This window comes from Pithys albifrons, chromosome 2 (genome assembly GCF_047495875.1).
Source record: "Pithys albifrons albifrons isolate INPA30051 chromosome 2, PitAlb_v1, whole genome shotgun sequence".
Taxonomy (NCBI): domain Eukaryota; kingdom Metazoa; phylum Chordata; class Aves; order Passeriformes; family Thamnophilidae; genus Pithys; species Pithys albifrons.
Window position 1 is genome coordinate 108,086,049 of NC_092459.1, and position 14,299 is coordinate 108,100,347.

General features: G+C 38.2%; 1 protein-coding gene across 8 annotated transcripts in view; it reads right to left on the reverse strand.

Annotated features, from left to right (window-relative positions):
- The window catches only part of GPCPD1 (glycerophosphocholine phosphodiesterase 1), a 45,791-nt gene that overhangs the window by 15,126 nt on the left and 16,366 nt on the right, over positions 1 to 14,299 (reverse strand). For all 8 annotated transcript variants that reach the window (XM_071581997.1, XM_071581995.1, XM_071581991.1 and 5 more), the window contains 8 exons: positions 10,055 to 10,130; positions 8,225 to 8,266; positions 6,859 to 6,982; positions 4,010 to 4,256; positions 2,800 to 2,962; positions 2,576 to 2,708; positions 2,294 to 2,348; positions 317 to 409 (listed from right to left, as the gene is read on the reverse strand). In XM_071581997.1, coding sequence (XP_071438098.1) covers positions 317 to 409; positions 2,294 to 2,348; positions 2,576 to 2,708; positions 2,800 to 2,962; positions 4,010 to 4,256; positions 6,859 to 6,982; positions 8,225 to 8,266; positions 10,055 to 10,130 — 933 coding nt within the window. The remainder of the gene's footprint in view (positions 1 to 316; positions 410 to 2,293; positions 2,349 to 2,575; positions 2,709 to 2,799; positions 2,963 to 4,009; positions 4,257 to 6,858; positions 6,983 to 8,224; positions 8,267 to 10,054; positions 10,131 to 14,299) is intronic.

Below are 14,299 nucleotides of genomic sequence, written 5' to 3' on the forward strand. Positions count from 1 at the left end.
TTGTTTTAGACTGCTCTGGCATTCTAAAACAGTCCCATAGGCACTACTGAATGTAGGGGAGTTGTCTGCTTTTTTCTTCCAAATCTCAAATTAAAAAAAAGCTAATAACAAAACAAACAGTGCATCTGAAAAGCTGCTGCTACAATATCAAAAGGAAAAACTCAACTTCCCTGTTCTACTTTATGCACAGAGTAATACTGCATATTTATTCTCATTCCATCCTTTGAGGCCCCAGAATTATTTCTGTAAGAGCTTGGCATTTTAGTTTCTGGAATGGTCATAACTATAAGTAAAATACAGATATTATCTTCTTTACCTTTTTCATGGCCATGCAACATGTGAGATCATGGTATACAATAGGCACATGATCTTTGGAAAGGTGTACATCAAATTCCACATATGCTGCTCCCTAAAGGAAATTGAAAAACACACAGAACAAACCAAAAGAACATTAACTACTGATGCACAAGGACTACAGAACTGCACACAAGTTGTCAAGTATTTACAGGTCCTGGACATCACGCAGAAGTCGAATTCAACTTGTTACCACGTAAAATATACTCAGCAATAGATTAATAATGAAAAGTAATTCATATGGGAAGGTATTTTAATTAACATAATGCAGCTCTAATATACAGCTTGCTTAATCTTGTAAACCTTCTAGTAAGATTAAAGTATTGTAAACCTGGTTTCAGGAAAGTCTAAGATGATATTTTCAAATATAGATGTTTAAAACACACAAGCCATCGTGGTGTCCTTCCTCCCTCCTCTCCACCACCCCACCAAGAGACAAGGGATAGCTACATATTGCAAAGCTTTAGGGAGACATTCCATATAGCAATGAGCTTCTGGAGTCACCAGTGAGTGATAGCAGTAGTGTGCTGTATGTGCAAGAGCAGAAAGAGCTGCATCCAGTATTCTCCTGTCCTTTTCAGCTGTATTGTTATTTTCTGATGAGCTTAAAAAAAGGGAAGAAAGATCCAAGAGCTCCAAGTACAATCTTTTTGAAAATAGGGAGGGCCAGAAAGAAAAACACACAGTAAGAGGTTTGGGGTTTTTACTTATTTTGACTGTCTGAAAATCATTCCTTTGAAAGGCCTCCGAGGATACCATTACACTTCTTCAATCAGTACAGAGAGAAAATAGAACAGGCCTTTTTTCAGCCCTTTTCTCAGCAGAAATATTTTTAGATCAGTAGCTTTCAGTCTTTTCAATCCACAAAGCACTTTTCTGGTGATGCTGCTGCTGACTTCATAGCAAATTTCTGCCTCAACGCATATTTCTTGTGGGCTTTTTAAAAGCTGTCTATAAACCTTTAGTGTCCCACCCAGAGATTAAGAACCACTGTTCAAAACAGTAATTTAGTAGCTGCAGTTTTCTTTTGCTCTGCAGTCAGTGCATGTTCCAGTCACTCTGTTCAAATTATACACTGACTTCAAAGGAAGAAAAAGCTTTCAGTTATGACTCTTGGGGAATACAGCACTCCAGAATCAGTAGCCAATTCCAGATTCTGCTCCCATGCCTTTCACAACTTCAAAAGATGTTTTGCAAGCATCTGTATTAGTGAAGAAATAGCAGTAAGGAATAAAGGCTTAGGATCTGTAAGGTAAGCAGCAGGTGACCTCACAGCAGCATGTGACTGTGAAAACAAGAGACAAAGAACCTCTGAACATCCTTCTGCCTCCAGCTACTCTGCTGCAGTGTCTCACCAGACTGTCTAAATCAATTTTATCACAGATCACTTCAGTGATCAAGATCACTGGAAGGAATAAGAGTAACGATGACCTCAATCACTGAGTTTAGGCACATGCAGCCAATATCTCCCAAACTGAAAGTCTTGTCTTAGGATTCCAAGTCTTCACTGTAGCAAGCACTGAAACAAAGGATTCTTTTATTCTACCAGCTCAGCTCCCAGGTCACATTTTTGGACACTGAGTTTTGTTACACAGCAGTCCCTGACAGTATGGTGACAGACTCCAGCAGTGCCAAAATTTTAGTCACTTGTTCAAATTTATTCCAATCCTATGTCTCTACAGGGTTGAGATTAAAATTCTCTATTAGAACACCACCAGAATATACTAAAGGGAAGTTTTGATTTTTTTTTAATTAATTTGAGAATAAGAGTCTAATCCAGCTATTACTTCCCACTACTCAGGGAACTTTCACAGTGATTTCATATGATTTTACATCACTGCAATTACCATTCACTGTATTGAATCACAGAAATTAAGCAAACAAGCCAATCTAGTTTAAACTATAGAGGTACCACATGTATGAAAATGTGTGTACATACATGACTGGCAGCACTCCTCAGAGAGGCAATTGTGTTCTCTTGAACTTTAGCAAGCCTGAAATAACAGCACAGAAAAAGGTGTTGTTAGATGTGGTACAGCACAGAAGTCCATTGAAACAAGAGAAATACAAATCAGAAGTTTTTGTTTTGGAGGACACCCACATTTGACATTGAAGTGACTTGAGTGATAGTGGGTTGCGACTTTTTAAACTCTCCACTTCCTGAACTGATGTCAGTGAAACAAAACATCATTGCCCCAGATTAAAATGCAAACGCACTTACTTAGCTGTTGTTGTAGAGTTTCCTGCTCCCCTGTGTCCAACATCTAGAGTTGTTCTTGGTTTCCAGTATTTTGCATATGAAGCCTTCATATCACAAGTGTATCCCTGGATTGGTTTAATAACTATGTAGTCCACTTCAAGAAAAACACAAATGATTCACATGTCAATAGAGAACAGCTGACACTGAATAAAGTTATCTACATCTGCTGTTTGCATCAGCTGTACCTCTAACTTTTCCAATTGTCTTCCTTGGATTTCTGCTCATAATAGCAAGTGTAATAACTCCAGCACTCTTCCCGAGTTCCTCAATCGTGGATGACAGGAGGCAGGCAGAACCTACATGACCTGGGAGTGCATCACCTTGGACTACCTTCTCACCTAAATTTTCCTAAAAAACAAAAAAAACCACCAAAAAACACTGTTAAATGTAGGTGAAAATTCTAAACAAACTCCTCTTCCTTGCTCCTCAAGAAGATATAAACAGGCATTGATGTAACAAGTTTCTTGTGCATTACAGAAAACACTAATTTCAGGCTGAAATTGTTTAACGTGTGTGGCAAATTACTATCAGGAATATGGAAATCTTGATGGAAATATAAACAACTCAAAATTGTCTTTGAAAACTTGGATTTGACAAGCTTTTCAGATCAAAATTGCACAAGTCAAACTGTCTTCTAAAAAAGTCCAAGCTGTATTTAGAACAAAAATTAACTGGAATAATACACACAACTTAAAGTAACTTTGTATTCATCTGCAAGGAGGGAGGAAGGCGACTAATATGCACAATGTGCACTTGACCATAGTCAAGGAACTCCATAGATGCTTTACAGTTATGAGTGTAAGTGAAATCAAGGGCATTTTCAGACCAAAGAGAGAATGCCTAAAAACTTTCTTCTGCATGCACAGTATGAAGAGATAAAAAGTTGTTTTCTTTAAAAAAGACATTGAATATTAAGATCTTTGAGGTGGAAAAATAAGAGTGCAAAATAACAGATACAGCAGTGAGAATCCAGTTCTAATTTACACTGGTTAATTCAGAGAAATCTCTTTTGCTTATAAAAAAAATTTAGAATAAATAATTGTGATACAACTAGTTCATATAGACAGTGTTCAGGTTCAGGCAGGAGATGCAAAACTCAGCTCTGGAAAAGGATACATATATCAAGCCAATCCAACTACCATAAAATACCACACACACAGAGATTTGAGTCTAATTTGTACTGACTTTTCTGAACAAGCAGAACTGAAAAATCTTTCTGTGCCCCATCAAGAAAACTCACAAAACCTTTCTGCAAAACGTGCTGGGAGCCAACAGTCTCATACTTGTGCAAACAAATCCAGAAGGTCCAACAATATCAGGCAGTGGCCCTGTTTCAACAGTGAAATCTTCACAGTAATTGAATCTAACTCCCAAAGGCAGGGTAAAGAGACGTACCTCAAAAAAATCAAAGATTAATTCCAAGTTATCAGGCTCCATGGTTTGTATTGTGTACTCTATCCATCGGTCTGGCTGCAAAGCATAACCACAGTCTGGCTGAGTGTGTCGACATTTATAGTCATTATTACTTATTAAGGAGAACTCCACAGTATTTGCCATTTTCTGAGGTACAGTAGGGGATGTTTTCTCTTGGCCCTCTTCATCATCCTCATCTTCCTCTAGGCCTTCCAGAGTCAGTTTTACTCTATCAACCAGAAATACAAAACAAATGGTTAAGTCACAGGAAGGTCTTTGAAAGTGATATAGAATTAAAGAAGCTTGAGCAGAAGCTCATAGAACACAAGAATTCTCAACCGGACAGCACTGCATGCAGTGGACCCTCCTAGGAATCCACAGTTTGTAGCCATTGCCTAAATCATATTTTAGTAAGACTGAAGTGCTCAAGTCACTACTAAAACTTGAACTGCGGTAAATATGAACATAGTATTAGTGGTCTGAGAAGCAGCACTCCACCAAACTAACTCACTGGGCTGCCAAACAGATAGCTTTCCTCCACAGACTGATTCCTATAATGCCTAAAGGCTAATGAAAAGCACTGAAAACAGTAGTTAATTGTCAAGATCAAGACTTGAATGTTGGTGGCTGCTGCTGCTAAGCACACACACAACTTTATGTCTCCATGAACACTGGTTAGGCAGGTAAGTACACTTTATTAGAAATAAGTAATACAGCCTGAAGAAATTAAGTTCCTTGAGAAATTCTGAACGATCATTTAAACTTCATTCAATTTCCGAAATACCCAGGACTGAGAGGAATAAGCCTCTCTGTAAGACTCAGAATTCTTTGTTATACAGAGCAAACCTTCCACACGAAGTGAATGATGTCAGTGATGTAAGCTATAACAAGCAAGGAAAAAAGACAAAGCTCTAGAGAACACAATCTAAGTATTAATTCTCACTGAAGTGTCATATTAAATAAACTACCCTCTCTTCAGAAGTTGGAATTGGTGAGAGAGGAAATCAAAATTGGAAAACAGAGGAAGAAAGCAAGTATCACAGAATAATAAAATGGTCTGGGCTGGAAGGGACCTTAAAGATCATCTAGTTCCAACCCCGCTGACATAGGTAGAGACACCTTCTGCTCAACCAGGTTCCACCAAGCCCCATCCCTTGAACACTTCCAGGGATTCAGCATCTACAGCTTCTCTGGACAACCTGTGCCAGCGCTTCACCACTCCCACACTGAAGAATTTCTTCCCAATGTCTAACCTAACGCTGTCCTCTTTCAGTTCAAAGCAATTTCCCTTTGTTCTCTCACTTCATGTCTTTGTCCAAAGTCCCTCTTCAGCTCTCTTCAAGGACTGCTACAAGATCTGCCCACTCTTCTCTTTTCCAGGCTGAAGAACCCAACTTTCTCATCCAGCCTTCACAGCAGAGCTGCTCCAGCCCTCTGAGCACCTTCGTGGTCTCCTGTAGACTCACTCCAACATAATTCTCATGTGGTAGGCCCCAGAGCTGGACACATTACTCCAGAGTGGGTTTTACCATAGCAGGGTAGGAGGAAGGAATCACCTTCCTTGACCTGCTGTCCATGCTGCTTTTTGATGTAGCCCAGGATACAGTTGGCTCTCTGGACTGCAAGTCTGAAATGCTGGGTCACGTCAAGCTTCTCACACAGCAACACCCCCAAGTCCTTCTCCTCAGGGCTGCTCTCAATCCGTTCTCCACCCAGCCTGTGCTTGTGCTTGGGATTGCTCCAACTCAAGTGCAGGATCTTGCACTTGGCCTCTCTGAACTTAATAAAGTTCACACAGGCCCACCTCCTAAAGCCTGTGAGGGCCCCTCTTCATGGCATCCCTTCCCTGCCTGTGCCTGCACTCCACAGCTCAGTGTTGCCAGCAAACCTGCTGGAAGTGCCCAAGATCCCACGGTCCATGTCACCAACAAAGGTGTTAAACAGTCCCAAGACCAGCCCCTGAGGAACATCACTCATCACTGGTCTGCAGTTGGACATTAAGCTTAGACTGCAACACTCAGAGTGACAATCCAGCCAATTCCTTATCCACTGAGTGATGTATCCATGAAATCCATGCCTGACCACTTTAGAAACAAGGATGTTGTGGAGAACAGTGTCAAATGCTTTGCACAAGTCCAGGCAGATGATGTCAGTCACTTCCCTCATCCACCACTGTAACCCTGTCATAGAAGGCCACTGAATTTGGCAGGCATGATTTGCCCTCAGCAAAACCACACCGGCTGTCATCAATCATCACCTTATTTACTACATGCCTTGGTATAGTTTCCAGAAAGAAACTTGCTCTATGATCCTGCCAAGCCCAGAGGTGAGACACCAGCCTGCAGTTCCCCACCTCTTCCTTTTTAAAAATGTGAGTTACAGTTTCTGTTTTCCTGTCACTGGGAACTTACTGGACTGCCAAGATCGGACTACCAAAACTAGGTACACAGTACAGAGGTAACTCCCAGGTTATAACTGAATGATCTGTGACTCACTGAGAAAGCAACTCCTGGATCTCAGAAATTCCAGAGGGGAAGGAGATCAAACACTTGGGCAATAGGGCAGTATTCTAAACACCAGGACTATGACACCCACTTCAGTCAATCAACTGTAAAATAACTATAACTATCAGTTATATAATGGCTTCAGATAAAAGCACCAAACTGATTTAAGTAACAGTGAGAATGATTGAAGAACTTAATTATCTCAACCACCCACGTTGCCTGGAAATCCATAAAACACCCCTATTAACAACCCAAAATTAATTCAAAATCACTAGTATTGACAATGAACATCAGGTAAATTGCATACTGAGATGAGCAGGCTCTTACCTAAACCTTGATGTTTTAAATTTCTTCTTAGATATCAGTACAGGTGGTTTCTCAGAATAATGTAGACGTAATCTTATCTCTGTTTGACATGTCAGCCACCCAGCATCCACAGTTTCAATACCATCTATCAAAAATCAAACAAAAGCAGAAGACATTTTAGTAACTGATTTTAGTGAGACCTAGACAGTTTAATATAGAAATATAGCTCTTCTGGCATCATTTTCCAGACAACCCTCCTTATCACTAGCCTTATCTTACAGTATTTCAAGAGCAATTGTTGAGTATAGCCTTTGACCAGTCTTTCTGAACAGGCAAGAGATACTGCTTTTTTAAGGGTGTTAAATAGGAACAAGGATCATGTGTAAACTGTCTGTAAGTATCCTAGTGTTAATTTTACATGTGATATCAAGGGCTAAGTTAAGCCTTCACAGACTATTCTGAGTTGGAAGGGACCCACAAGGATCATAGAATCCAACTCTTAAGTCAATGGCCCACATAGGGGATTGAACGCATGACCTTGGCATTATTACAACCAAGTGTTAACCAACTGAGCTAATTCCTTTCTCCTGGCACCTCTCAACACATGGAATAACACTGGCATTCTGAATACAGGTGTCAAATTAGCTCACCATAATCAATGCCAGTAAAGCTGTGTCAGTCTGCAGGACAGGGTATGGCAACAGTTTTGATGGGCATGGAGGAGAATCCTCAACTTTACCATTAGGACAAGGAAAGCCTACCAGCAGCATGACCAGCAAGCACAAGCTGCCAGATCAGGTGCCACAGCAGACCCTCCAGTTTTCCTAGCTAAACCTAACCTTGGATGAGGATATAAGGAAAAAGGGAAAAGCTCTAAGACAAGATGTATTAGATATGATGAAGAGTCACCATAAGTGTCACAGGATTGAGTGCTGAGTGAGAGGTGGGTCAGAACTGCCAGAAGTGAGACACATGCACACACAGGAACTTAGAAGAGCTTTTTAGCAGTTACATGAATAACTGAAGAGGCAGATTGTGCACTTTTAGTGTAAGTGATGTCTCTCCAGGCATGAAGGGTTTTTCCAAGCTAGGTATTAAGAGAATGCCAAAAATACATGCTCATGTGATTTAAAAATTTGCAAATTTCAATCTCTAACACCATCAGAGTAACAACATTCCAATTTTTCCTAGAAGTCTTTTATTAACACTAGAAGGGATTACAGCCTGTATGTGAATTCATGTGGATACAAAAGCAACTGTATAAGCACAGAAAACAATCACAGGCAATTCTTAAAACTTACCATTTAAAATATTTTTCAATTACAAGATCTAATCTTGTTTAAAGTAAATTTATGGTAAAGAGTAAAGGTCAATATGCCTCACTTACTATGGATTCCAAAGAAACCATCGTCAACAGTAATTTCATCTTCTAGAATTAAAAGGAGGGGAAAAGAATTAAAAAAAAACAAATTAGTATTCACATTTTAAAAATCATTGCCAAGTTAATATATTCTACTTCTCCATTTCACTTCTAAAAGTGTACTTAAAAAAAGGCAGGAAAACTGAAACAGACCAAGAAGCATGTTTTTTGCAGCCTTCTATAAAGACTTATCTCAATTTATGCTTTTTCTTAGTTTCTGTAAGAAAAAACAATACACACACAAAATGCCACACATTACCTAAAGTAACCTAAACTGAGAAGAGCAAGAAGGTTGCATAATTTCCCTTGCCACAGTATTTTGCTGATATCTACATCCTACTAGTATCTAAGATGCTTTATTTGTCAAAGTAATGACAAAGACATTAAAGTTTCTTGCAAACATACAAGAAAGTCATCCTCCTGCACATTTACAGTTCAAGCTTTTAAATCAAGTTAGTCACAATTAAAATGTTTATTCTGCCCACATGACAGAAACCAACCTAGCATGAAATAATCAAAACACTCAGGTCACACTTAGATATCCTTAACCTTTCCAAAGCTTTAATAACTGAAATCTTAAGGCCCTAAGTAAATTCATCAGCATTAAAAGAGTTGCATTAGTCTAAATAAACCACACATTCCTCAAAACATAAATCTTCACAAGATTTTGCCTCTTCCCTTTTTTTTTTCCTAAGAAGAATCATGGGCCTGATCTCCTTTTTAATAACCACAGGCAACATTTTAGGATCAGAATGACCCAGCACTAACATACTGGGTTTGCTGCATTTTCTGAAGACTGCTTATGAAGCACTGAGTGGGGAAAAAATACAATCCTAACTGTTTGGAATTAAGTTATCCAAATTTAGAGACAAAGTCTAGACCCTAGCAGAGGATAGGCTGCTTCCCTTGTCAGTTACTGACAAACACAGGAACAATCCTACAGGAATAGAAACACAACTAATTCAACTGAAATAAGAAGCAAAGGGGCAGGGGGAAGAACGTGATTATGGTACTATTCATGATTAACAAACAGTTTCTTTGAGACCACTTTCTTTCTAAAAGACATTTTTCAAATCATTAGGATTTTAGTAAATGTGAATCCCTAAATGTGGAGGAAATAATGCTTTTCATACCCTAGAAAAGACAGTGCATAAAACATGCCATCCCACAGCAGCACGAGAGATCTAAACTACAAGCTACATTCAAAGGTTATTTCAGTCACTCTTAAACCCCCAACTTTTTGCCTGTTCAGAAAAGCATTAGTAACTTGTATGCAAGTCTGCATGCCACCTCTTCTTCCAGCAAAATACATTTCCCCTAAATTGCCGGGTAAATAAGTCCATTCACATTTCTATTTACATTAATCCATTTACTTAAAGAAGCCTGAATAAAAATATTTTGTTTAAATTTTTACTAATTAAATAGCACTTAAACAAAAACAGCAGTGACTTCACACCCTCCCCCACATTTTCTCTAAAAAATATCATATGGATCCTTAGTCTCAAAGAATTCAGCTTACAGAAAATTATTACAATTCCAAATTAATAAAAAAAACCCAACCCACATAATCTTAAGGATGACAGCAAAGAATTTCACATCCACTCCATTTTTAAGCCACTTACATATACATATATTTTGAGAGTAAGGCCCACGTTGTGCAAAGAAAAAGTCTATACCTCCCACACATTAATAAATTTAAATATTTTAAAACTACAGTTATCAACCCCTCTAAACCAGTGTGCAGCATATTAGCAATCTTATGCATATGCCTCAAAGAGATGCAGTTGATTCCCATACCTAAAGGGGTAATTGATCGTGGTTGCAGATGTGTCTCCCACGTGTGAACTATGACTTCGCAGGGACCATCGATAGTCTGTAATTTAAAAGTTAAATGTCTGCAATAATTTTTTTTTTGTTATACCTAATTTTCTACCCATGAAGCTGTTTGGGATGGTCGTGAACTCAGCTTAGAGATTTAAGGAGAAAAAAGAAGAAGAAAGAGAGGGGAACAGAGAGAGAATGAAAGAGAAAGAAAGAAAACAAATCAGGCTTCTTATTGTTATCCCTGCAACTGCTGATGGCAGTACCTGATGTGTTGCATTGACATATGAGCAACCTTGTGACAGAGTCTGACATGGTGAAGAAGTTACATGGAATTATTAAATCTTTACTGCTTACAGCTACTCTGCTGGACTACTTTAGTGTCTCTGAACTCATTAAGAGTGCCTAATTTTTAATCAGGATACTACAGCAACAGTTTGTGAAAAAACATAACCCCACATCTATAACTCCAAACAGCACTCAGCATCTACTCATGCAGGTAGCAGTTGCAGGGGTGGGTTCTCTTTCAAAATTTGCCTGTCTAACTCAAAATCTGCAAGACACACTTATTTCGGTTGTGGTACAGAAGAGCAAATTATTTACCATCTAATTAAAACATAAATATTTGATCCAATCAGCCAGCAATGAGGCCCCTGCAGTCTATTCCAGTTGGAACAACATAAATTAGATTCTTTCATAAAAATAATTACTGTCCACAAAAATATACATTTGTTGACAAGCACAGCCAAGACTCAGACAGGTAACCAGAACAGGAACACCAATCTCTTCTTTCAGAGCAATTTAAGTTTGAAAAAGCATTCTAGGTTAAAGCTTTCAGGTACCAGCCCCTTAACAACAGAAATAACATCCCTGATTGCCAGCTCAGTCCTCTAAGAAATTTCCCTTAGCACGGCATGGTTGTCAGCACCAGGTGTAAAAACCACTGTCCAATAGCTGCAGTTTGTCACTTTGGTGTTTTGGGCCTAAGGAACTCTTATTTCCAAAAAGACTTGCTTCTACTGCCAAAGTCATGGAAGCTTCAACACCAACTTGTCTCAGGACTTCAGGTTCTTGTTTAAAAAGATTTCGGTTCCACAGGGACATCCACACAAGCTTCAAACTCAGCAGAGTAATTACACTGGACCATAATGCTTTTTATATTACAGCTCATCTAATAAATCCTTTACAAGCAGATGGGATTTCTTGGCATATACTGAACACATTTAATCTACCACGGCTTTTGAATGAGTTAACAGCAAATGACAAACATTTAAAAGTGCTCAGTAAGCAGGTTTACTCTGAGGCTTAACAATTTTCCTCATGAGTTCAGAGGTATCCATACTCATGGGTCACATCAGAATAAAATATATATGCCTAAAGTTATTTATATTTATATGCATTCTGTCTTTAAAACATAGGATGATACCATTGCTTTCAGTTTATTCCTGCTGCAGGGCAGTTTTAGTCCCCATTTTCTCAGAGCTGCCACAGTAAGAACTCTTAGGTTTTCTAGAAAAGTAAATAATAAGTTTCTTTTCCCTTCTATCACAGCACCTTCACAGCTTCACACCAGTCATAGTTTCTAAAGCTGAAAGCCATGTTTGCCAGCAGGGAGGCTGCCACTGACTAACACCACACACACACACAAGCTCTCCAACAGCAACTCCCATGAATACACACAGAACTTGCACTTTGTGAATCTGGGGAATTCAGGTCAGTCCTAACATGGAATAAACTGTTCAAAAGATAAGCAAAGTTTTTAATTTGTAAAAAATCCCAACATATTGTATGAAAATACCAATGCCAGTTTATTTCTTATACTACTGTAATTGTCCATTATAATTTTAGGTTCTAAAATGATGAATGAGAATTTGAACAATGTTATCCCAACAATAAGCACGCTATACTGGACAGATTTAGCAAAATTTCATCTCCTGAAAGGAATACAGTGGACTGATAGTGCATTTAATCCCAGGAACCCTCAACACTTTCCATACTATGGATTACAGAACAGGCACAGATCAAGAACCCTCTCAATCCCTGCTCAGACCATCTCTGTGTTTACGGGCATTTAAATAATGTTTTAATTACATGTATCAGAAGGCATTGTTACAACGAGGTTAAAATACTGATGCAATTTCTGAGGCATATACTGACCACATTTGAAAAGCAGCCCAGTTCAGTAGCAGGACTAAATGATGTGTCATCAATATTCACAGCATGGTAATGTTCAAAAAAAGAGATTCTCTGCTAGGACAGCCTTAAAAGGGCACCTATCCAAATGTCATACCAAGCATCTCAGTGGGCAGTAACCCTGAGATCATAGCAAGTGGCTCTGTATGGCATGGATCAGTCTCTACTAATACAGACATTTTTACTTTTTTTAAAGTAGACACAAACATTATGTTTCTTGATTTTGGTTAGATGAACATCTGATGCAATTTTAAAGCTTTTACAGGACATTCAAGAGTTTTCTATAAAAATCAAGACCTCTTACATTATAAGAAGTCAGGGCATCCCCAACAGTCACTAGCACTTCCAAAACCTAAGGATAAAATGCCTATGGAACATAAAGTTCCAGAGGTTCAAAGCAATCCAATGTACAATCTGCATGAAACACTTGGGGGTTCACTACAATTAAAAAATGAAAACACTCTCATGGATGTTTAAAAGATAACAGGAGTTCAGTTCCAAAGTTCCTGATTCAAAGCAACACATCACAGTAGGCATTATGGAGATTAAAAGAAAAGAAAAATACAAATCTTAAAACCACCACACAAATACATTCATCCAACTGCACTCTACTAATTAAAACTATGTTTCAAGAATAATACTCCAATTCAATAGTATGAAAAAGCTAAATTAGATTTAACTGCTGATGCTGCAGCTTTTCTGACAAAAATCTCTCTGGATTTCTGTACCACGTGAGAGACAATAATTAAGCACAGAACTAAACAATTAACAAAGCCAGTCAGCCATCATAACTAACTTGTAAGGCAACAGCACATACAGGTTTCCTGCCAGGAAGGCCTGAGCTAAATAGAGATTTTATAACTCCAGTATTTCATAACAGTTTAACTCACAACCTCCTATCTCAGCACAGTCATAGCAGGTGTTCCTTTGTTATTATCAGGATTATCTCAGAAAAGCATTCCTAAGGCATTCTTATAATAAAGAAATTACTGAGTCCAGGTCTAAGTTCCACCTTTATTACTATAACCCAGGCACTAAATGAATTAATTTATTTACATTTTTAAAAAGTGAACAGTTAAATGAGAGTTATCTCATTTGAAACATCAATAATTAAGCATCATTCTCACAAGTGTGAAGAATATTCCCCAATGCAGTTTTTGAAGTCCTGCTACATGCACAGATAGGTTAGTTATTTCTATTTGCCTTGAGAGAAATAACCCTAAACTTGCATACTTATTCACTGTTGGAAAAACAAGTGCAGAATGTAGTTTAACAGAGTAAGGTATGTTCCTTACTAAGGTTTTCAAATACGCATCCTGCAAACAGTGCATGTAAAATTATTCTCCTAAGGCATAAGATATAAAGAAAAATTCCAAACAAAGGTGTTTTGGGGTGTCTCATACACACCTCCCCCTATGGCCCCCTATCTCTGCCCCCACAACAAACAGAACGTATGTGTAGGAAAAAACCACAGGAAATCCTCACAGTGAGCTAACTGGTACCAGACTATGGTAAAGGAAAGAACAACCCTTAAGCAAAATAGTGAAAGTTACTGTCTTATTTAATCAAGTGTATGCATTTGTTTTTCTTTTTAAATGCTTAAGATGATGCTCATGTTATCATCAAAATATTTACAACATAGTAAAATCCCTCACCATGCAGGAGCCAAGACATGGTACTAATTTTATAGTAAAATAGTCTTTCCATATGTATTATTTGTATTCATGCAAAAAATCTATGAATTTCAATGTATTAAGTAGCATTTAAAAGCTGCCTCACTTACATAAACACAATTATGTTAACACCAAATGCTTCAATGCAAACAAACCAAACTTCCCATTGCATCATACTATCCTTCAAACAAAAAACATTTACAGCGATCAAATGATGGCTTTTTTTCAAAGGGAAGTGAGAAAAACACTTTCACATTTGTTTTTTTTTAATAAAATGTCAATTATTCTACCTGTTTTCACACCTAGTCTGTAGCAATACTGTGGTAATATGGGAACTATAATTTCTCTGTGTCAA